The sequence below is a fragment of the Drosophila montana genome, unplaced genomic scaffold (assembly GCF_035044405.1).
Source record: "Drosophila montana isolate Dmon_TW-CO22-7 unplaced genomic scaffold, ASM3504440v1 contig_3218_1, whole genome shotgun sequence".
NCBI lineage: Eukaryota > Metazoa > Arthropoda > Insecta > Diptera > Drosophilidae > Drosophila > Drosophila montana.
Genome location: NW_026998098.1, coordinates 1,894,881 through 1,917,340, shown reverse-complemented (window position 1 = coordinate 1,917,340; position 22,460 = coordinate 1,894,881). Strand labels below are relative to the sequence as shown.

The window sequence follows — 22,460 nt, the reverse complement described above, 5'->3', positions numbered from 1 at the left end:
AGCTGGAAAATGTGTAGTCCAAACGATCAAAATTGCTTTTGTACGCACGAAGGCAGCGGCTGTTGCTGTCGTTTCTCTGTTATTGTAAATCAATTAAAATTTATATTGAGCCATGCCAGCAACATGCCTCGAGTCTGGAGCCAGCCTCTGGTATGCCAGCCGGGTTGGATGTTGCAGTTGCATTTCGACCTGTGGCCAATATTATTTCCATTTATGCTGCCTACCGCTGCAGCGTATGCATTGTATTTTTTAATTTCTCCCAAACACGTGGAGGCATCAATTTTTGTTTTTTACTGCCGACCTTTTATCGCCAGACAGAAGTGTGCGTAAAATTATTTTAATGCCACTGGGAAATGCACCAAAAAAACGGGGAATGAAATAAAATAAAGTAATAAATTGTGGCATTCCGTAAATGAAGAATCTTCCATTGCATGTGGCTAGCCTCTGCGACTGGTTGGGTGTGCGTGTGAGTGTGTGTGAGTGTGTGTGTGTGTGTTTAATGTCTGGCAGTAAAAAGCAGTATTTGAATTGCTGAGTTTTCTACAAGTTTTTGACAATTAACTTGAGAATGGAAATGCAAACAGTTTATTAGGACTTGCAAACATAACAAAGAAAGCAAATAATATGCACAGCTTTTACAAAGCAATAAACTTAATCAAAACTATCTCCAAATATTTCTGAAGCCTTAAGTTTTTGATGCAATCTTTAATTTGCAATTTGGGTTTTTGCCAATTGTGCAGCTCTTGTAAATCTTTCTTTTGCCAATTGGTTCAAGATTCGTAAGTGGATTTAAGAACAAGTTTCAATCATGCTTCACATACAAACAAGAATAAGAGCGAGGCAGAGACTTACTCTCGGGGCAAGAGCAGAGCAAATGCGAAAGAGTTAAGCAAAAAATTTGTTAAACAAGCAACTGCAAAATGAACGACATTTGAGTACAGTTTGCATTAAAAGCTTATAGAAGAGCTACAAATCGGCCCAGCAGAAGGGAAAAAGAAACAACGACCGTAAATAAGTAAAGCAAGGCACAAAGGACACTTGACTTAATTTTCTAGCACTTCGTTGTTGTTTTTTTCTTGGCTGTGGCTGAGCCTTAAAAGTAGTCGAGATTCATTGACAAAACTCCCTACCACTCTCTCTTCTCTCTCAGTCTCTCTTTCATGTTCTCTCTCTTTCTCTCTCTCAGTGTGGTTTCTGCTCGAGTGGTTATGAAAACATAAACACAATGAAACGTGCCTATAAATTTTAAATAGCCAGCAAGAGAAAAGTCGCCTTTGGTTGGCCAGCTCTCTTTCTCTCTCTCTCTCACACACACACAGCTGCCTCATAGGACTGTGCGTGAGCGTGATGCATCATAAATAGATGCATGCGTGTGCGTGTATGTGTGCTAACTTAAGCAGACTCTGACCTAACCAGCTAGGCAAACGCCCTTAAATTATGCCACGCAGCGTTTGTCTGGCAAATATCCCAACTAATTTCTCGTCTCCTATTTGCTTTTTACAGGTATCGCAACGGCGACATTGTTAATGTCAACGATACGGATCGCTATCAGGGCGGCAACTCGGAGAACGTAGCGCTGGTCATTAAATCCACTGATAAAGAGGATATTGGAAACTACACCTGCCAGCTAGCCAATTCCGTTGGCAAAGGCATTTCCGAGCAGCAAATCGATCTCGATGTCCAGTGTAAGTTGGAAGATTTGAATATATATATAACTTTAAAGCTCCACTACCTTCCCAAATATAATTCAAAGCCGCTTTTAAAACTTATTATTATTCTGTCAACTGCAGACGTGCCCCTGGTCGAGGTGCAGATGATACCCGAGGGACCCGTCAAGGAGAGCGATGAGTCGAATGTAACCCTGTTCTGTAATATTTTGGATGCCAATCCATCGGTGCTAACCAAAGTGCGTTGGTATGCCAATTCCACATTGCTCAAGGAGCTGCCCGACTGCGAGGAGACAAGAGTAAGTTGTGTCTCTCTCTCTCTCCCTCTTTCTCACTTTGTTTCAAACTGATTAACTTCTGTTTCGCGCAGGAGGATTTATGTCACATTGATCCCAGCAAGCTGCTGCTCGAGAGCATTGGTCGCGGCTTCTTCTATAATTATTCCTGTGAGGGCTACAATGCTGCTGGCTGGGGACCACGCAGCGAGGACAAGGAGCTAATGGTATGCATAACGACAAAAACACAACCACGACCAGTCACGACTAGCCACATTCATTCTCAGCTAAAATTAATGCTGTCCTTTCTCTCTTTCTGTCCGCCTGACAGGTGCACTATGAGCCTGGACCAGCCACGCTGACGCACTTTCCACCGATTGCTATTAAGAAGAAGAGCGTCATCTTTTATTGCTCTGTGGATGATCCGGGCTATCCCGAATCGAATAGGTTTGTAGCATCACAAGCCAACAAGAACAACATTCACAACACATCCACACCACAAATCGCATATCATACCGTGCAAGCCCTGCTGCCGCATGAGGCAGATTCAGCTTTTGAGGCGCTGCTGTTGCAAAGGCAACAGGAACAAAGGCAACAACTAGAGCGGCAGCAACAGCAACAGCAGCAGCTGCCACAGCAACAGCAAATGCGACCACAACATAATTTGATTAATCCCACACACATATCATCAACATTATCAACATTGTCCAGCATGAGTGCAACGCACTCGGCAGCTCATGAAATTAAAGAAACGCATGCTCTAATCGATTTACATTTGAATCATTCCCTTTGTACATTGCTCACGCTCACCACCTACATGCCACAATCACAAATCTTAACCCTGTACAATGGGGGCCATCCATTTGACTATTCATCCGAATCCACCACCGCATCCTATGCACTCTACCGCAAAATGGGCAAATTCATGTATGTGGCTCAAACGCTCTCGCAACCCAACAGATACCGTTGGCTGCGTGGCGGCCGCGGCCCACTGCAGGACATTGTCACCAAGGAATGGACCGTGGAGCCCGTCGGCCTCGATAGCCGCACCAACTACTCCTGCTACGCGTACAATGAGGGCGGCAAGGGCGTAATGGCCACAGTCAATTTGGAGGTACATGCACCGCCATTTTTCATCAAGAATATGCAACCCTACACGGGCGTCCTTCACTCCGTCTCCAACTTCAATCTGACCTGCCGCATCGAGTGTGTGCCCCGCTGCGAGATCGCCTGGCTAAAGGATGGCGCGCCAATTGACAAGAATGATACCCGTTACTTTGTCAAAGAGAAGTATATGGACGCATCCCCGGCCACTGGCGATTTCGAGAGCATGCTCTCAGTTCTGGTAAGTACATCCATTGCAGTGTAATCGAGCTAGCGGGAAGGAAGCTTAAATCAACTCTAACAGTTGATTTAAGGTATTAAGAATATAAAAGAAATTTCGTGCATAAAGAATATTGCGATTGTTGACTATATATATGGCTTAAACAGAGACATATATGAATCATATATTAATTCCTAACAAGAATATATTTCTAAATTGGCAGGAAAAAAACCCTGGTATAGAAAACTTTTTAAGGCCATAAATCCCTTACGCAAAAATTATAGCTTAAATAGTAAATCTTTATGTCGAACCTCGAGATATTATTAGGTCTTTAGTAAAACAAGTAGGCGATTAAAAAATGCCCTGTATACGGCTATAAGGTTTCCTATCTTTTTTCTGAGGCCCACACTTTGACAAGCTTACTTTCTGGAATAACTTATCTAATCTATATGACCTCTTCGGGGCTTAAAGATGGTAAGCCCAAAGTCTGGGCTGTAAATGTTATTTAAAAATTGGATAGTTTTTCTACAAATATTTATATATACATCTTTGTATATTATATAGGAAGCCAAACGCCGAATTTTGTGTAGTTCAGATAGTATTTAAGATATGCTTAAAAAACCTAGGCTGCATGTGTAATCTAATACCTCCTGCCTTCTACATTCAATCTCACAACGGCAATATTCCCCTTTTTACCAAAGGGTACAGGGTATGAAATTCTTTGCAATAAGATCAAGAGTAACAACTCAAGGCACCTTAGGAGAAATATAAAAATAAATTTCTCTCTAGACAAGAACTAAGCACACAATAAAAACGCCAACACGTCAGAAGATTCATAATAATCCTGACTAAAAGAAAGGCATCAACATATTAAGTATATTTAAGCCCTGAAGTAGATAAACCACATCCCTTTCCACTTCTGCTTGCAACGCATTTAACAAATCGTTCCAATTATAATATGACAGAAATTCAACGAAATTCTCAATTCAATATTTTTATCCCATATCAATTACGCGTAAAATCCACTCGTGTCATATGAACAACTCAATACATAAATAGCTGTCTACTCAATGCTCAATAATTTGGACTGCCATGGCAAACAAAATGCCAATTAATTTGGATTGTTTATCTGTTTGTACAAAAATATAAAAATAAAAACCAAAAAAAAAAAGGCCGCGTGGCAGCTGCGACTCGCGCAGCTACAGCCCCAGCTTCAGACGCGGTATCAAAATTCATCCCCAATTCACGCAAATGACATATTTTCATGTTGTATTTTTCTTTTATTTTCTGCAAACCGATTACCAGCACTTCAATATGTCAAATTTTCCGAATAAAAAGTTCGACATCGAATCGGATAACGCCAAATACATGTGCATCTCGACGGCAAACGCGGTGGGACCGACAGTAAATAGCACCACCTACTTGAGCATCGAATGTGAGTATTGCCCACCACCTCATGACAGTCGCATAAAACTGACTGTGACATCTCGTCTGCCTCTCCCCTTTGTAGACGCACCGAATAACATTAGCGTCTCGGAGAATATTGTCTATGTGCAGGAGCATCATATACCAGGACGTGTCATATGCAAATCGCAAGCTAATCCAGGTAAATGAATTTGCAGAATCTTTAAATGCAAAATGCAACCATTTTTCCATTTTATAGAACCTTCATATGAGTGGCTATATCCCAACCAGACGGTAACCATGGGCAATACGCTGATTATCAACGATCCCATTAAGCGCAACGATACGGGCATCTATAAATGCAGAGCCCGCAATAAGCATGGCGATCGCATTGCCGAAACTCTCATCGATGTTCAGTGTAAGTTTTCGTTTTAGCCAGGGGAATGGGTTGCGGCTGGATTCCCATTTGTTATGACTAATTCTTCACTTCTACTGCGTATTTTGCTTCTTTTCGAATGTAGTTGCGCCGCGCTGTGAAATCGAAAGGCGAGAAATCGATGATCAGGATACACTAATTTGCACAGCATACGGAAATCCTCAAGAGGTGAGTGTCAATGATGAATAAGGACAACCGCAACTATAAACAAGTGTGTAAAATGTACAATTGTACAAGACGTAGTTTTGCTTGGATATTTGACCAAAAATTTCTTCTACTGATTGAAAGTTCATTAGTCATGCGTTAATTTCTAATTATGATCTTTATTCACTGTTCGAAAATTAGTGAATTTAAATCGAAGGAATCTCTTTTTGAAGTCAATTTCAGATGCGGCTGCCACTTAAAATTTAAACGAAATACTTGGGGTTTTTCTAGGTATATCTATAGTATTTATTTTGGCAAGTGGATCACAAAAGAGTTATGATCAGATTAAAAGCGCATTGCAAAGAGTAAACAACAAATATATGCTTGAAATTTTAAATGATGCATCTGTGTATAACATACTATGTAGAAAAAATGAGATTAGTATTTCGAAGAAGAGAAACCTAGTGTGATGGACATTAATTTTAGTCGAAGGAAGCCCTGCTTAAAGCGAATTTCAGATAAGTCTGCCTCTTGACCAAGACTGTGCTTCAAATATTTGTTTTTTCTTTGTATCTCTTGAATATGTATGTAGAATGATAAAATATGATTGTGTAAAAGTCAAATTGCAATAGTAAACAACAAATAAATGCTTATAATGAATAGTTACATGCATATAAACATTATAGCACACGTTAAACATGATAAACCTGTTGTGATGGACATTTTCATATATATGAATGTCAAACATTCTAATACTTCGTAATACTCGCACCTAGAGCACACTCCAAACAAAGGCAAGCTTCTGCGCGACACTCAACCCAAACTACCATAAAAAAAAAGGAAAAAGAATTCCGATTCCCAACGCAGGCCATCGAAATGGTAATAACGATAGCATTTCAATTGTGGTGCATGCTGATGGGTGGTTACAGCAACGGATAGAGCTTTGGTTGTTTTTTTTTTTCTGTTCGTTCAGTTCTCTTTCCATGCAGGTAGCTGCAAGTATTTTCAATTTTATGAGTTTACCTTTTGGCCGGAACCCGGATCTCCTGCTGGCTACAACAGTTGCAGCACCAACTGCCAACTCGACTCCCAACTTCAGTTTGGAGTTCGCACTTTTTGCCATGCCGCATAAATCAGTGCAAATTTTTTTTTTTTGCATTTTTTCTTTTTTTTTTTTACAATTGCATTTGCTTTGCCGTTACTTGAGTTAAAGCGTGCTGGCGATTAAGGCAGGAGGGAGTGGTTGGCTGGGGTAAGAGTAACCTGCAGGTTGGCCCAAAGATTTATTGCCACGCATACAGGCAGCAACCGCAGCGAAACGAGTCTTGCCTCTGTGTGTGTGTGCGTGTGTGTGTATGTGTGTATGTTTGCGGAGCAAAGTCGGTGGCTCGTAATTATTTGATTGGAAATTATTCAACGGGCGTAAAGTTAAAATTTAATAACGCTGCATGCAATCAGATGAGAAATTGATGCGAATCGATGTTGGGTGCGCCAGAACTAAGGAAATAAGAGCAACGAAATACATGAGCTTAAAGTTAAGCAACTGGCCAAAGAAAACTGCCAGTTTTCCATGAAATATATCAATTTCGTTCAAAATGTGCATTCGAGAAATATCCGGTAGCCTTTTTTTTTGGTTGACGTAATCATTGAGAACTTGTTTTATATTTAAAGACATAAAGGCAAAATTTTCTCTTGTTCTATCTCTGCCTATTGGAAGAGGTTTTCAAAAAGCAAACAAATCACATTCGTGTAAGCCAAGTGACAGGTTTCAAATGCAGTTAAGCCAGATCGGCCATGTCGTTCAGCTCAATGCCCATTAACCAAGACTGAAAAGCTGCCCCAACAATGCTGGCCATCAAAAATGCCAAAACCAAATTCAGAACACAGCCTCGGAATGCAAAGAAATATTGCAATGCAAGGGAAAATTGTTAAGACAAACAAAAAAAGGAAAAACTGAATTACCAAAGTGCAAAGTGAAATTCCGCAAAACAGCCGAAAAGGTGCAGACATCAACAGACATGGACTTGCATAGGTCCAATGGGCCATTTGTACTCGAATCCTGCGTGCTCAACTCTTTCTAACTCTCAATTTTGCTTTCCCTCTATCTTTCTTCTTCTCGCTATCTCTGTATATTGCAGGCCGATTTTTCATGGTCAATTAAAGCTGAGAATGAAACAGTCGAAACGCTGGGCGCTGGCGACAAGAAGACCTTTGCCGACAGAAGCTTTTACATACTGCAGGAGGATTATGCCATTGCCAGGACCTATCGATGTGTGGCCAACAATTCCGTTGGACCCGGCGCGTTCTGTGAGATTGAAGTTGCTGGTGAGTAATATTCCAAAAAATAGCACCAAAAAACTGAATTAAAAAAAAAATACAAGTAAAAAAGAAGTACATGACGGAATGGGGCGAGGCAACGGAAGCTGATTACTGTCAATATTTGCTTCATCTGTTTCCGTTTTCCGGTGCTTCTTTTTTTATGCTCTGCATAAAATGTTGGCTAGCTGCTTCCGCTTTAAACTAAAATGGCGGCCACGTCTCTGCTGGCTGTGGCAATTAGGGCATTGTTTGGCGCCCAGCAATTCGCATTTCCACCATCACCCCCGCCCCCTCTCGATTCCCTTTGCTTACCTGTTATTCTAACATGCGCCACGTTTTATTACAACCCAACGGAAATTGATTTCTGCGCTTTTTCCTTGCGTCCTTTACAAAGAAATCAGTCGAATTTTCTTTTATATATATTTTGTTTTTTTATGCGCTCTGATTTTCTTCAGCTGCTTAAGTCGTGAATTTCACTTGGTTTTCCGCGATTTTAATGTCTGTCAAATACACACAACGCGCCACGCCCCGCGTCCGTTGCCCGTCGCCCAGCTTTCCGCTAATCTGCCAGCTTCACTGTGTCCACTTGCTATGCCACTTTCTGTACCATTTCATTGATTGAATTGAAATTGAAATTGAAATTTGACAGCTGATGACGTCAACATTTTTTTTATGGTCCACTTTATATTTTAGAGCTGAGCGACGTCGTCTAAAATTGGCAATGGCTTTGATTTATGTACTCTTAAGTAATGTGCAGCCCACAAGTTATTATCCAAACCCTTCCAGCTATTATCCCAAACTCTTCCTTTGGTCATAAATATTATTTATTATTTATACAAAAAAGAAGAAAAGATGTAAAGTTTTTGGTTTTCTATTTTATATTAACAGCTGGTTCAGCACTTTATATTTGGTGGCAAGGTAAATGCCGTAAAAAGTTCTCACTTCTTTTTGAGTTGACATCCCACTTCCTTTTTATTTACCTCATTTGTTGAGTTCAAGCAACCATCCCAATTAATGTTATCGGATGTGAAAATGATTGAAAACATTTGCTTAATTCCAATTTAGTATTGAGCAGCAGCAAAATGATTGGGTCTATCCTGTGAATTAACACATATATCTGCTATTCTCTGTCTTTTCCATTTGCTTTTAAATATAATGCTAATCCCATTTTATGCCTCACTAACGAATTTGAAACGCTTCTAATAAATTAGTGCGACCAAAAAGTAAGTAACTGCATGTCTAAATACTAAAAACATTTATGTAAACGCAATGAAATTATTATATAATTTAAGGAACAAAAAATTATTCATAATTTTTAAAGGCTTACATTCTGTAGAAATTTGTAGAAAAATAGTTAAGAGGGGTTTCCCACAAATTCAATATGTTTTTATATTTTAGAACTGATTTAAATTGATATTTAAATGTAAATTTTTAGGTGAGGTACGTCAAAAGACTTAAATGTTTATTTGCTATTTTTAAACAATGTCAAACAGTAGAAATTCTAATGGTAAATTATGCAATGACCGGCTACAACAATCTTAAAGCTATAAACAAAGCTGCAGTTGGCATACATAAACATAAAAGCCGCTGCTGTGCCACATTCAAACGCTGATCCACATAACCAAACATGTAAACACACACGCACTCACATACACACACACACACACACGCGCCCACACAGCGAACTACAACTAAAAGCCGCCATTTTTCATTTGTCGCTCTCTCGCTTGTTTAATTGCATAAGATAGGAAGCGGATAGAAATAGCTGTGCTGGGGCAGGGGACAGGGCATAGGGGAGGCTTAAGGCCTGGCTGCTGACTGCTAAATGTTGTTGACACGCGAATCCGCACACGATGCCAAAATGAATAGCTCATAACATATGTGAATACACTCAGAAAACAAATACACACGCCAACAGAGATAAACGTTGCCACGAAACAAAGGCGTCTGCCACACACTACACACACACACACGCACGCACACACACACACACACATAGAGTGCGCACTGCTGGCAAAGACAATTCATTTGTTTGGATGATAAACAGCTGAATTATAGCAAATATGGAAAACAATGAGAGACGAGCCGGCTGAAGGATGCCGCTCCAGCTGCCTAGCACAATTTCATAAGACAATGCCACATTGCGTGGGCATGACGGGGACACTGGCCGGGCGGGGGTGGTACGGGTGCGGGGTGCTTTCTAAGTAAAACATGAAATGCATTTGTATGTGCGGAACTGTTGCCGCTGCCGTTGCCGCTCCCGCTGCTGCATGGTTAATGCCGTCGGTCCCTGGCATAGCAAAACCATGTGACAAGTTGATAAATTAAAGTTAGCTGACAAGCAACTGCAGCAGCAGCAGCAGCAGCAGCAGCAGCTAAGTCTGTTGGCAGTCAGTCAGGCAGTCAGTCAGTCAAGTGGCTAAGTAGGCAGACGTCGGGCTTAGCTCGGCTGTCAGTTGTAAAGAATTGCATGTATTGTTAAGTTTTGCCTATGCTTTAAGTTTGCAACGAGTTCGCGCTCAAAAGTATGCTATATTTTAATGCTCATCTCTGTCGCTCTTTTTACCTACCACACCCACTCCCGTTTTTCTTTCTGTAGAACAACTGGCCTGGTGGCAGCGCTGGGACAAAACGACGCTCATTATACTGGTTGCCGCCATATTGGCCTTATTGCTGGCCGTCATTATTATTTGCTGCATAATTATATGCATATGCCGTCGCCGTCGGCGTCAGGATAAATGTGAGTACAATAATAACAAGAATAAACTCAAAATGACTGCAAACAGTCTGTTTTGTCATGTTATGGAAATTTCCCCCAAGCATAGTGTTAGGCCCTTTGAACAAACCGAAAATAAACAACCAAAGCCTACAATATGAGTTGAAATTATATTTGAACTATTTGTGCCACAAACTTGAATTGAACATTTTTCTGGCATCTTTGAAGAAATTATTTTTAAGCATTACTTCATTTGAATTTTGCCTGTAAAGCAGCATGTCGAACCCTTTGCATGGTTATGATTTTTAAAGAATATTCACAGCGAAAAATTTGCTTAAGTGCATGAACTTATCCAATTATTCAACAGAACAGGCTACAGGACACTTCCCATAGCTTTATGCGAATTTCACAGAGATATATATAACCTGTTCACTTTATAAGTATGCCATTTAAATAACATAGCTTTTCTCTGTTGAATGCATATGAAATCCGATTATCACTGCTGCCTCATTGCATGGGCTAAGAACTTTATTTATTTATTTGTTTTTATTTGGTTTGCTGTTTTGCCTTGATTTTAATTACTGGCTTAAAGCTTTTGTGCTGCGCTTTGCTGTGAAAATGTTGCATATTTCCATTAAAAACAAGAAACTGAAGTGATAAGTCCATACAGGGTGGTGCAATTGTTGCTTCATAATATATTTCAAAAGAAACCAAACAAATTTTGATGTTTTAACAAATTATAATAGGCTTTCAAAAACACCCTGTATGGAATATAGTTACACCTTTATACATTCAATTTGATCAAATTATATTATGTTTATATAAAATTATAATTATGTATTTTTTTTCATGTTTTCGTTTTTCAATTATAAACGCTTTATATACCCATGTATATATTATTGAATTTGTGTGAATGGTAATTTTGTTCGATTCAATGTTTAATACTTAAACAACAAAAACAAACTCCATATTCACAACAAAAAACAACTTCAATGGCATAAAAAATACATTAATTACAAACCCACAACAATAACAAAAAATATCTACAACTAATTAACAACCACAACGAACCCAACAAACTACAACAAAAATAAATGGCTGTTATTTGTTTTATTCATTTTTTTTTTTTGTTTTTTTGTTTTCGTATTGTCTGCAACAATTTTAATTAATTTTGCTTGGCATCTCGCTTTTACAAACTATCGCTACAATCTATCTATCTGACTCATACACTTGTGTATATTACATATTGTTGTCTCAATGCTGCTTCACTTAATAATTGCTCGCTGTAACAACCACAACAAACAACAACAACAAACAACAACAAAAAACAACAACAATAACAACCACAATACATTAAACGATGCTTTCAATGCTTTGCCAACCAAAACGCGCCAAACTCTTCATATTGTGCTACAATATCAACAACAACTACAAACACCACACACACACACACGCTCACACACTTGCATTATAACAACAACAACAACAACAACGTCAACCAAATCTCATTTGATTTAAATTCATTTGGTTAAGATCATACGGAAGTTTCCATAAGCGCCAACCAAAGGTAAGTGCTGCATTTAATTGTTATTGATTAAAAGTATTCAAGTATTTTTGAAAATGTATGCAAAGACTTTTATGTTTCATTATTAAATTGCTATAAATGTATTTCAAATTGAAATCTCTTTAATTCCTAATTGGAGATTAAAGGATTTTGCTTCGATCTAAAAGATTTCAGACGTGGAATTCTGGTAGCATTTTAGGGAACCAAAACTTTTAAACCTTGCTGATTAGCGAGGTCCAAATAAAAATGTCCGCTAACTGAGTCTTTGCTAAAACCACTTGAGAATTATAACACGCACGTATATATTTCTTCAGAACTACCAAGACATTATTAAACCAATTTCTATGCTGAAAGCATATATTTAATTTAGTTTTTTCCGATAGAACTCAAACATATACAAATAAATTAAATTGATTATAAGAATATTAAATAAATTTTTTAATAATTCTAGTGTTAAAATGTGCATGCTTTTCAAGACTTGCCTAAATTCTTAACGATTTTAATTTATTTAATTTTTATATTTTTTCCCACACCATTTCGTTTTTTCGTTGCATATATATCAATTGCTTATTGTGCGCACCCAACAACAACATCAACTATATAATCAACTGTAACTTATGTATTATCACATGTATCACATATTAAACGTATATATACAAATTGAATTCCTGTTCGTATCGATGTGCGTGGCTTATAATCCTTTGTTGCTCGCTTGCTTTATTCAAATACACGCTTACCAAATGCCGAACATCGAAAACAACAATTATTGCAATGGCAACATATACGCATATGCACACACACACACATACCATTCACATACATATTGCATATCACAGCGTGCTATCCTATCAGCCGGTCTTGCCGCAAGTGGGCGTGGCCTTGCCCATACAAGACACAATGACGGCAGCTGCTGCCACATTGTTGCCCGCAACCCTATTGCCACCGCAGCAACAGCAACAACATCAACAAAAGCTCACAACGGCCGAGAACAACAATGAGCTGGCCACGCCTCTGCCCACAACGCGCAACAGCTCATTGCATGCCACAGTACCAAAATCGCCGCCACGTTGGCCACTGCGGCCAGGTGTCATGTTGCACGTGAGCAGCGACACCAAAGAGAATCTTGCCGTGAATCGCATGACACTGAAACTGAATCCGAATCCAAACACAAATCCCAGTGCAAATGCGAGTCAATTGTCGGCACAGCTGAGCGCCGTGCTGAACGATAGCCAAACTAACTCAAACAGCACAATGCTAACCGAGGTGACGGGGACGGTGATGGAACAAGCAGCAGACACAGCAGCAGAATCGACAGCAACGGCAGCATCGCAGCCCGTAGCAATTGCAACAGCAGCAGCAGCTGCAGCTGCAGCAGCCAACCGTAGGCTGATGAAGACTAATCCGTCTGACATTGCCTTGCCATCGACAGATGCAACAGACGCCGCTACAGCTGAGGCAGTACCAGAGCTAACCGCCTGCCTGGTCAATCCAACTGCAGCAACAACTGCAACAGCAGCAGCAGCAGCAACAGCGACTGCCGCTCCCAGCAGCATGCAGCGCATTTTGGACTTTGTTTTCAGACGCGCGAAGCGGGCCAGCGATGATGGCACCCGGGACAGTCAGCGCAGCCATGTTGGTCTGTTGCAGACATTTTGGCGTGGGCGTGGCAGCCAAGAATCGCCTTTTGCGGCACAGCATCGCCTCAAGGGCATACGTTGCAGTGGCAGTGGTAATAACACATACATCTTGGACGACTCTCTGCCAGATTGTTAACTTATGATTTTTATTTTTGTATTTATCGTTTGCCTTTTATGTTGCATCGCATTGCGTATCATGCACACACACACACACACACACACATGTATCTTCATGTATCGCTAGTCACATACAAAAAGACGCCCACAGCAACAGCAACTAATTCAACAACAACAACAACAGCAGCAGCACCAGCAGCAGCAACAACAAACAATCCCAGCAGTGCCCAATCACATGCCTCTGTGACATTTCAAGCGCCTTCATTAGACAAGACGTCGCCAACAGACACCGCAGCAACAACAACAACAGCGGCAACAACAACAGCAGCAGCAATGCCCGCAGCAGCAGCGGCAACAGCAACAGTCCACGCTGGGCCTGGCGTGAGCTGCTTGGAGCAACCGCAGCGCCCAGGCATATTGAAGTGTTCAACGCCCCCGCCGCGCCCACCGCCGCCGATATTGCCGTTGCGTCATGGCCCTGGACAACAGCAGCTGTTGACCAGCAGCGGCCGCAGCAACATACACATCAGCAACAGTGGCAACCGGCCGCCTCTGCTCAAACGCACCGTTGTGGTGTCACCCAGCAAAGTCGAACGCGTCCAAAGTAAGAAGAAACTCACAAGTCATCTCATATATAGCTCATATACAGCCCAACATTCATTCACTCGCCCAGCCCACTCTGCTCGTTGTGAGCTCATAAATCATTTACATCGATTGCATTTCCAATTGAATTTTATGCCGTGTAGCCTATCTTTATTAATACTCTGTACATTTTGCCACAAATATCTCAAAGTGACTTTCTTCTGCTCTAAACGTGTTGGTAATATTATTAGCCAAAGGTGACTAGGCAAATGTTTCATGCTCCCACCTCCCAAAAAGAATACCTATATGAATTTACAGTTTAAGGCATAGAAATTTATTTGAAAAGCAATTGGGAGCTCATTGAAAAAGCTGAGTTGCAATTTCAAATGATTTGAAGATGAGGCTCAGCATAGATTACTAAATTATTTGCAATAAATAAATCTGTTCTGCAAAACGGGTTTTAAAGCGAGCGTTAAACCAGAAAGGGCCGAACGGACACCCAAAGTAAAATATATTATTTTCAAACATGTATAAACATTTTTAAGCGATGTGGAGAGCCATATTTCGAACTGGCGCGCTGGCTCAAACCATTGACGAATTTCTTTGGGAATTATAAACATTTTGCATAAACCATCATCAAATTTTTCTGTTAATAATAAACATTTTTAAGCCATGTAGCGAACCATGATTTGAACCAACACACTGGCTCAAACCAGCGACGAATTTTTGTAAGAATTGCAGCATTGGTTTTTATATTGTAAAACACTTCCGTCATCTTCTCAATCGTATTCCAGTCACACTCACAGTCACTCATAAGTTCATAACAAACCCATTTATCATTAAACATTGTACATACATACACACATGCCTACTCTCAATTATTTTTTCGTCATTTTCCTAATCTGTATATCTTTGTGCCACAAACAAATCGTAATGTAATGTAAGTAATTTACTTTAACGAATCAAGCGTCGAGGTCCTTATATAAGAGACAGAGAAGCGACAAGTAAGAGAAATGCATAACTTCAAACGTTTATAGAGCCAACAATCATGAAGAACATCTGCTAACACAACAAAAACTTGTCTAGTCAAAACTATCGATGTTCTTATTATTAATTAATATTTTATTTTCGTTTGGCTTGCAATTTTTCAATGTTTCCATGTTGCCTGCTTGTGTGTTGTCCTGGCCTGTGCGTGTTTCGTATTTCTGCATGAATTTCAAATTTAATAAAAAACGATGTAAAACTTCAAATCGAATAAATATCAAATATTATGTAACTATAATTTCCATAGGTTTTCAATTTAAGTTGAAAAGTCTTTAGCTTAGGTGTATGACAAAAAAAAAATATTAAGTTTAATTTTAGTATACATTTATTTAGCCTATAAACCTTATGATTTTATAATTGACTAATTATATTCTCGTCTATTTTTTCCAATTATTTTCGGTTCTTTTTTCTCATTTCAAAAAAAAAAAAACATTATTTAAAAAATGTTTTAAAAAACCCAACGCTAATCGCCAAATCAACCGATCCGTATACGTATACTATATAGTACACGACAAGTCGTCTTCACTGGGGGATCCATTGACGGAACCTGGCGAGTATGAGAATCTACCGTTTCATGGTCTGCAAACGGCACCTAACAAGGTATAGTTAACATTTTTCTGTTATTTTTTTTCCAATAACATAACCTAGAAATGTTTTCAACATACTTAATGATGAAACGATTCGTTTAACACGCTCATGCACACATACACGCACACACACCCACACCCACACGCACACTCACACGCACCCACACACATTGCTAATCTCGCCTCGTATTACTATGTACTATATATATATAAGTCTAAGCTTTATCTCAGTATATTGCCTCTTGTCTATGTCTATCTCTATCTCTATCTCTGTCTGACTTATAGTTTTTCTGGCCTCTAGTGTTATGCCAACTTCTATAAAAAATTGATTATTTTTGTTTGTGTAATTTGTTTGACGTAAAAGCAAACAGAAAATTCAACATTTTAGTTTTTTGTTATTTAAGTAAATATATTGTATAGAGAGGTGTCTATCTTAGCCATTTACGAGTAGTATATAACTAGCCTACTCCCTTCGCTTTTTTGCTCTCCATTGCCTAATGATGTCTCTCATTCATCATTCATTTGTCATTTGTGTCATCTTTTTCGTATTCTTTGTTTTATTTCTCGATTTATATCTTTTTCATTTATTTACAAGCAACATCAAAAATCAAGAATTTCCGTTTCAGTTTACGCAAAGAAACGAAAATAATCATGATTTATGTGTCGTCAAGTGAACTTTTTTTTAAATAATTTTTTCTTAAATTTAGTTTTCTTGGCTTTGGTATCTTTGGTATTTTAAGGACTTACTTATGAAATCCATATTGTTGTGTATATTTAAATATTATGTAGCATGTAGTATGTAAGTTTTTTACAATATGATTTATTTATATTACTGAAAAGAACTTAAAACAAATGTGAAAACACTAAATTTTGCAAATATGCGAGTTTAATGGGAAAATTAAGAGGCAGAAAATGTAAAAAAAAATTGTTCTTAAAGTCAAATACAAATGCGAGATTTAAAGCAAAAGGTTTTAGTGTGAGTTATTAAGTTATTAATCGCTAAGCTTTAAACTAAAATAAACATGACTTAAACTGATTTTATTTATTATTTCGACAGTTTATTTATCGAATTGTTTCGTTAAAAATACTATCCATCTCAAACGTTGAGAATATTCAGTGTTAATAAAATGTTGTAAATAAATTTCCCGTATAGCTCGCATATTTACAATACACACAAATCCACATTCACTTTAAGAAACCTCCTCCCCTAATCAGTGTTGTTCTCTAGTACTGACACATGCTCCAATTACAACAGTTGATACAGTTCACCCACAGCTTCACAGTCGTAACTAACCGATATGCAAACATCCATAACTAACCAAGACAACTAATCGAATGTTCTCTCTCTCTCTCCTAACTCTATCACGCTGCCCCGCCGCATAACCAAATCAAATGCTGAATAAAATAAAACAAATGCCCCATTGCATGTGCCCGAATCCGCATCCGCATTCGCATTCGCATCGTATCGTCTCGCATGGCAGTTCTCTACTACCCCTACAAATTTTAATAACAACACAAATGTGGTGCGCGTCGCTCCACGACCCAAGAGACTAAATGGAAATATTGGTCAAGCAATGAACAGCCAGCAGCTGCTGCATCACCAGACTCTTCAGCATCCGCCTCCTCAACAGCAGCAAACACATTACTACGACCAACAAATGCAGCAGCAGCAGCAGCATCAGCAGCAGCAGCAACAACATCAGCAGTACAACACTTTGCAGTACGGGCGTGGCTGCACAGCCCCGCCCCCTCTCACGGCTCCACATAATCGCAGTCTGGATCAGCTCGAATCCAGCTCCGATCAAATACAATATAATCTAAGCAATTGCTTTCCCAAAAGCTACACCGAATACTACCAGCAGCATCATCATCAGCAGCAGCAGCAGCAACAAACGCAGCAGCAACAATCTCAGCAACAGCAACAACAACAACAATCGCATAAATTTCACACCAATTCCGCGTCCAATGCGCAACTCTTGAATGCCATCGAGCATGATTATCAGCCCACATATGCGGTGGTTGAGCGTGTGCCACCGCCACCTCCTGCGCCCAGTTCCGCGCTGCTCAACACAAATCCCTTTCTAGCCGCCAGCAACTTTAAGAAATACGATGCGGCCGGCGACGAGCTGCTGGGCAGCATGCAGCGCGGCAAACGCGGCAAGGCGGGCAGCCTGCTGGAGCGCATGGACATGGACAAGAAATTCTATTCACTGAAGTTTCCCAATGGCGCCAACAAGCTGAAGAAGCCGGCCTACAATCTGAATGCCTCGCTGGGAATGGCCACAACGACAACGGCGCCGAAATGCAAGCGGCATCATTCCTTTGCTGGTGGTAGCCATGGCGATATTGAATCCAACGGCAAGCCCATGCGCCTCTATGATCCGCCCGTCTATGAGAATGTGGCGGACAAGTGTGGCGGCGATTTGGACATGGATATGGGCGGTGACGGCAGCAGCAGCAGCATTGGTCACAATATGAATCTGAATCATAATCTGAATCTAAATCTGGCCACAGTGCAGCTGCACACGCAGCCAGCTGCTGTCGTCTCGGCGAGCCACAAGAAGAAACATCACCATCGCCAGCACCAGCAAAAGGCTGATGCATCAGTTGGCGCCGCTGGCGCTGGAGCTGACTTTCAACTGATGGAGCCTGAACGCCTGAGCATTTATCGCAGCGATTCGGGCATATCCAATAGCTCCTATGAGTCCCAGCTGCCGGCACTGGGCCAACGCACACCAAAGGCGCACAAGGCGGCATCCTCGGGCCTCAACCTGACCCGCAAGCCACTCTACATGAACGTGGAAGGGCAGCAGCAGCAGCAGCAGCAACAGCAGCAGCAATTGGCACGTGCCGGCTCACCGGCGCACAATATTAATTCGTCCTATGAATCCGCCTCGTCGGCGCCCGTCACAGATCCCACCTCGCTTAGCTCATCCAATTCGCTTTACAGCAGCGGCATCGGCACCGTCAGCTCACGCTGTAATCGCCACTCGCAGCAACAGCAGCAGCAGCACCAGCATCAGCAGCATCAAAGGCAGCCAACGCCGGAAATCACAACACCTGAGGATTATGAGCAGTACCAACTGGGACATCAGCCAGCACATTCCGCCTCCATGCTGTCCGTTGCCAGCAGCGTGAGTGCCGCCAGTCGTGGCAAGTGCAAGCCCTCCAGCACAGCGACAATGCAACAGCTGCCACTTCGCTTAGGTCCACATGAGGTGCGTACACACTATTTCCTTTTGGCTCTGGGCATGGGCATCTGCATCTGGCAGGCAGCTCATTATTCTCGGTGCAACTACTTAATATTCCACGCACTATTTTCAACAATTCGCGCAATTTAAGTTTCAGTTTTATTTTCTTGCGGCGTAATCTATATAAGAGACGAGATTTGCTTCATGCTAAGCTATTACATTTTCGAAATGGTGTGGTTCATAATTGCCCAAGCGGAATGGTTGAATTAATTTCGTTTATAGGTTTAGAAGTCGAAGCAATTAATAACCTATTTCTAGAAGTTAACACTTTAGGACCGAATTCAAGTTGAAAGCTTTTGAGATACAAAGAGCTTTAAAGTGCATCATATCCAACTAATCCTTGGTTCATTTCAAGGCTGCAAGCCAGGTTTCAATTTAAATTATGCCACAAACAGAAAATTTTTTAAAAACGAGTTGTTTAAAAAAACCCAGTCAAACCAATAAGCAAGCCCTAACATAGAAACATAACAAAAATAACTTGAGCTCAAACATTGCACTTAGCTAACCATATTTTTTAGATATAAATTCTGGGTGGAGATCAAATGTCTAGCAGCACACTCAATTATATATATAATAAATAGATTTAGAAAATCAGGTTCACGAACCGATCCCGAAAACAGGAAGCAGAGCTAAATCGAACCATAAAATGTGCAAGGCACAATTTTCTTCGTTTTGGGGGGAGTTTTGAATTATTTTAATTGATAGTTGTTTTTTTAATTTACTTTTATGATTTCCACTTTTTTCTTTTACATGTCACGATTGCTTAATCTAATATAATTTTGATGGAAACACACCACAAAAAACCTTTGCAATCTGTTGCAATATAATAATAACAAAAACCACAACAACAACACAATCGCCATTGCATGCGCAAAATCGCATTGAAAACATTGAAACCACGAAACTAACCACAGCAAACGCAATTGTTGGCCACTAATCCATTTTTAGCACTTAAACGGCACAGCAACAACAGCAACAACAGCAGCAGCAACAGCAACGACAACAAAGGCAGCAGCAATGCCTGCAGTAAGAAATTACGACGACAGACCATCAGCGACCCCTACGCACATATCAAACGGCATTATGCCGGCGATGCCGATGCCTCTGTTGCCAGAAACAATAATAACAACAACAACAACGACGACGACGGGAGCAAAATCGCTGAAGCCCTTGCAGCCAACAGTAATAGTGGCCCCAAAGCCGCGACAGCAGCAGCAACAACGTCAGCAGCAGCAGCAGCAGCGGACGAGCAACAAATTAGCAACAACAACAACAACATCGGCAACAATGGGCTTGGGCATGGGCGGGGGCGTGGCAATCATCAACAACAAATGCTAATGCCAAATGAATTGCTGCTGCAGGCAAGTCACTTAGCTGCCGCCGACTGCAATCAGAATTTAAGATATGTGCCGCCCATGCCAAGTGCCACGCCCATGACACAACCACTGGCTGGCGCCTACGATTGCCTGGTGGTGCGTCGTCCGATGCGTCTGCCGTTGCGCAAACATCACACCTTCCATTTCCAGACAACACAAACGGCCAACGGCAAATTGCAGCAGCTGCGCCGCCAACTGCAACAGCAACAGCAGGAGAGGGAGCAACAGCAGCGGGCGCAGGGTCCACTCATCTATCGTCCATTGGAGCTGAGTGAACGGCATGCCTTTAAGCCAATTTCACCAACACCTGCAACAGCAACAACGTCTGATTATGAAAAATGCCAAGAGAACGACACACAGCAGCAACAGTCGCAGCAAGAACAGCAGCAACAGCAGCAGCAGCAGCAACAGCAGCCAGCGACGGGTCAACTAAATCCCGCTGCCTCATTAGAGGCATTAGAGGTGTTAACTAAAACGCATCCGGACTTTATGTTTACCCGACCAAGCGGCCAACAAAGCGAGCCACTTGCTGCTGCTGTTACAGCAACAGCAACAACAACAGCTGCTGCTGTGGAGGAAGATGAGGATTTGGGCTACTCCTTTTGCGAGGAGGAGTACATGGTGGATGATGATGATGATAATGCTGATGATGATGCGGCAAATCACAATCTCACGGCACCGCCCACAACGCCCGCCCACAGCTCACAGAGCAGTGCAGCAATTGCAAATGCAACTGCGGGCGCATTGAGATACTTTCTGACTCAAAGCTATCGCGAGGTGCACATTTGAAATTCGAGGGGAGAGCGTTAGACACAAAAGATACAAATCAGAAATTGACAGTTAGACAGGCCTAAATGACGCATACAAGGTATTTAGTAATTAAATAAAGCTGAGGGAATAAAAACATATTTATATTTAGCATAATTCAAATTCAAATGATATAAGTAAACAAAATAAGAGAAAAGTGTCGAAAGAACAGTTTAGTTACGAGTCACTAATATATATACAATAGCTTAGAGTTTAACCAATCATCAAATCATTCAGCAAATGGTTCTCAATTTCATATACTGGCATCTTGACAGGGTGTATAACCATTTCAACAGTCAATATTCAATCTTATCGTGATGCTTGCGATTCGCTATTGCCAACTGTTTCACCTGCTGTCACATTTTCATCAACTTTTGCCAATGTTTTTACGTATTTTTATAAATATATATATATATATATTTATTATTCATATATCAACTAATTGTAATAGAATCTTTTGTGGCCCTTAGAGATGCCCAAAAAAACACAACCTAATATGAAGAAATCGAATACACAGAAAGGCCACAGAGCAAAATTGCAACTGTCGAGGCACTTAGTGTTAGTGTACATAGTTAGCATAAATTTAAACTTGATGAACAAATACTTAAATTAATTTAAATACAACTAAAGGAAAACAAAAAGCAAACAATTACAAATAATACACAAGCAAAATCAACGAGCATTATAAAGCTAAATACTAAACATTCCCAGAAGCACAACTAATTCATTCTTATATTAAATATATATAGTTAATTATTAAGTATTATATTAAGGCAACTCTGACTGTATGTGTGTTAAGTTTGAAGTAGTTTTGTGTAATGTATACAAATGAATATTTAAACAATTTAGATATGTATGTGTAAACACTTGTATTGTATATAGAAATGATTGGCTGCCCAACTTGAAGGTTTCTCTAATCACTGAGAGGCAGCTGGGCGCAGCGTCTAGTTTATGTACTTTCTATTTATTTAATTAGTTGAATAAGAAAGCAAAAAACATACCATTGAAGTGAAAACCAAACAGAAGCCAAGCACTTTAATTAATTATTTAAAACCTATTATTTATTATAATTACTCTTAAATAAGGAAACCAAAGCAAATATTTTAAAAAGTTCACTTAAGCGGTATCAAATGCATTCTTCAAGCCTAACTCGCATATACAAAACAAAAGCTAACAAGTTTTTTTTTTTTTTTAAATAGAAATAACAATA

At 40.3% G+C, this 22,460-nt stretch overlaps 2 protein-coding genes across 12 annotated transcripts in view; both read left to right on the top strand.

Annotated features, from left to right (window-relative positions):
• The window catches only part of LOC135433442 (hemicentin-1-like), a 216,122-nt gene that overhangs the window by 191,734 nt on the left and 1,928 nt on the right, over window positions 1-22,460 (top strand). For 4 of the 11 annotated variants that reach the window (XM_064689523.1, XM_064689519.1, XM_064689520.1 and 1 more), the window contains 15 exons: window positions 1,504-1,685; window positions 1,791-1,966; window positions 2,038-2,169; window positions 2,274-2,389; window positions 2,903-3,287; window positions 4,572-4,701; window positions 4,777-4,872; window positions 4,930-5,088; window positions 5,192-5,274; window positions 7,389-7,575; window positions 8,458-8,487; window positions 10,169-10,309; window positions 15,735-15,829; window positions 17,298-19,034; window positions 19,982-22,424. In XM_064689523.1, the coding sequence (XP_064545593.1) occupies window positions 1,504-1,685; window positions 1,791-1,966; window positions 2,038-2,169; window positions 2,274-2,389; window positions 2,903-3,287; window positions 4,572-4,701; window positions 4,777-4,872; window positions 4,930-5,088; window positions 5,192-5,274; window positions 7,389-7,575; window positions 8,458-8,487; window positions 10,169-10,309; window positions 15,735-15,829; window positions 17,298-19,034; window positions 19,982-21,232 (4,900 nt within the window). In that variant the 3' untranslated portion in view covers window positions 21,233-22,424. Of the gene's footprint in view, window positions 1-1,503; window positions 1,686-1,790; window positions 1,967-2,037; window positions 2,170-2,273; window positions 2,390-2,902; window positions 3,288-4,571; window positions 4,702-4,776; window positions 4,873-4,929; window positions 5,089-5,191; window positions 5,275-7,388; window positions 7,576-8,457; window positions 8,488-10,168; window positions 10,310-15,734; window positions 15,830-17,297; window positions 19,035-19,981; window positions 22,425-22,460 lie in introns of those variants that run through there. The other 7 variants (XR_010437093.1, XM_064689526.1, XM_064689525.1 and 4 more) reach the window with 6 other exon arrangements.
• LOC135433402 (uncharacterized) lies at window positions 12,705-15,251 on the top strand. Its single transcript, XM_064689455.1, has 3 exons — window positions 12,705-13,578; window positions 13,755-14,207; window positions 15,223-15,251. The coding sequence occupies exons 1-3, from the start codon at window positions 12,747-12,749 to the stop codon at window positions 15,249-15,251; spliced, it is 1,314 nt and encodes a 437-aa protein (XP_064545525.1). The 5' UTR covers window positions 12,705-12,746.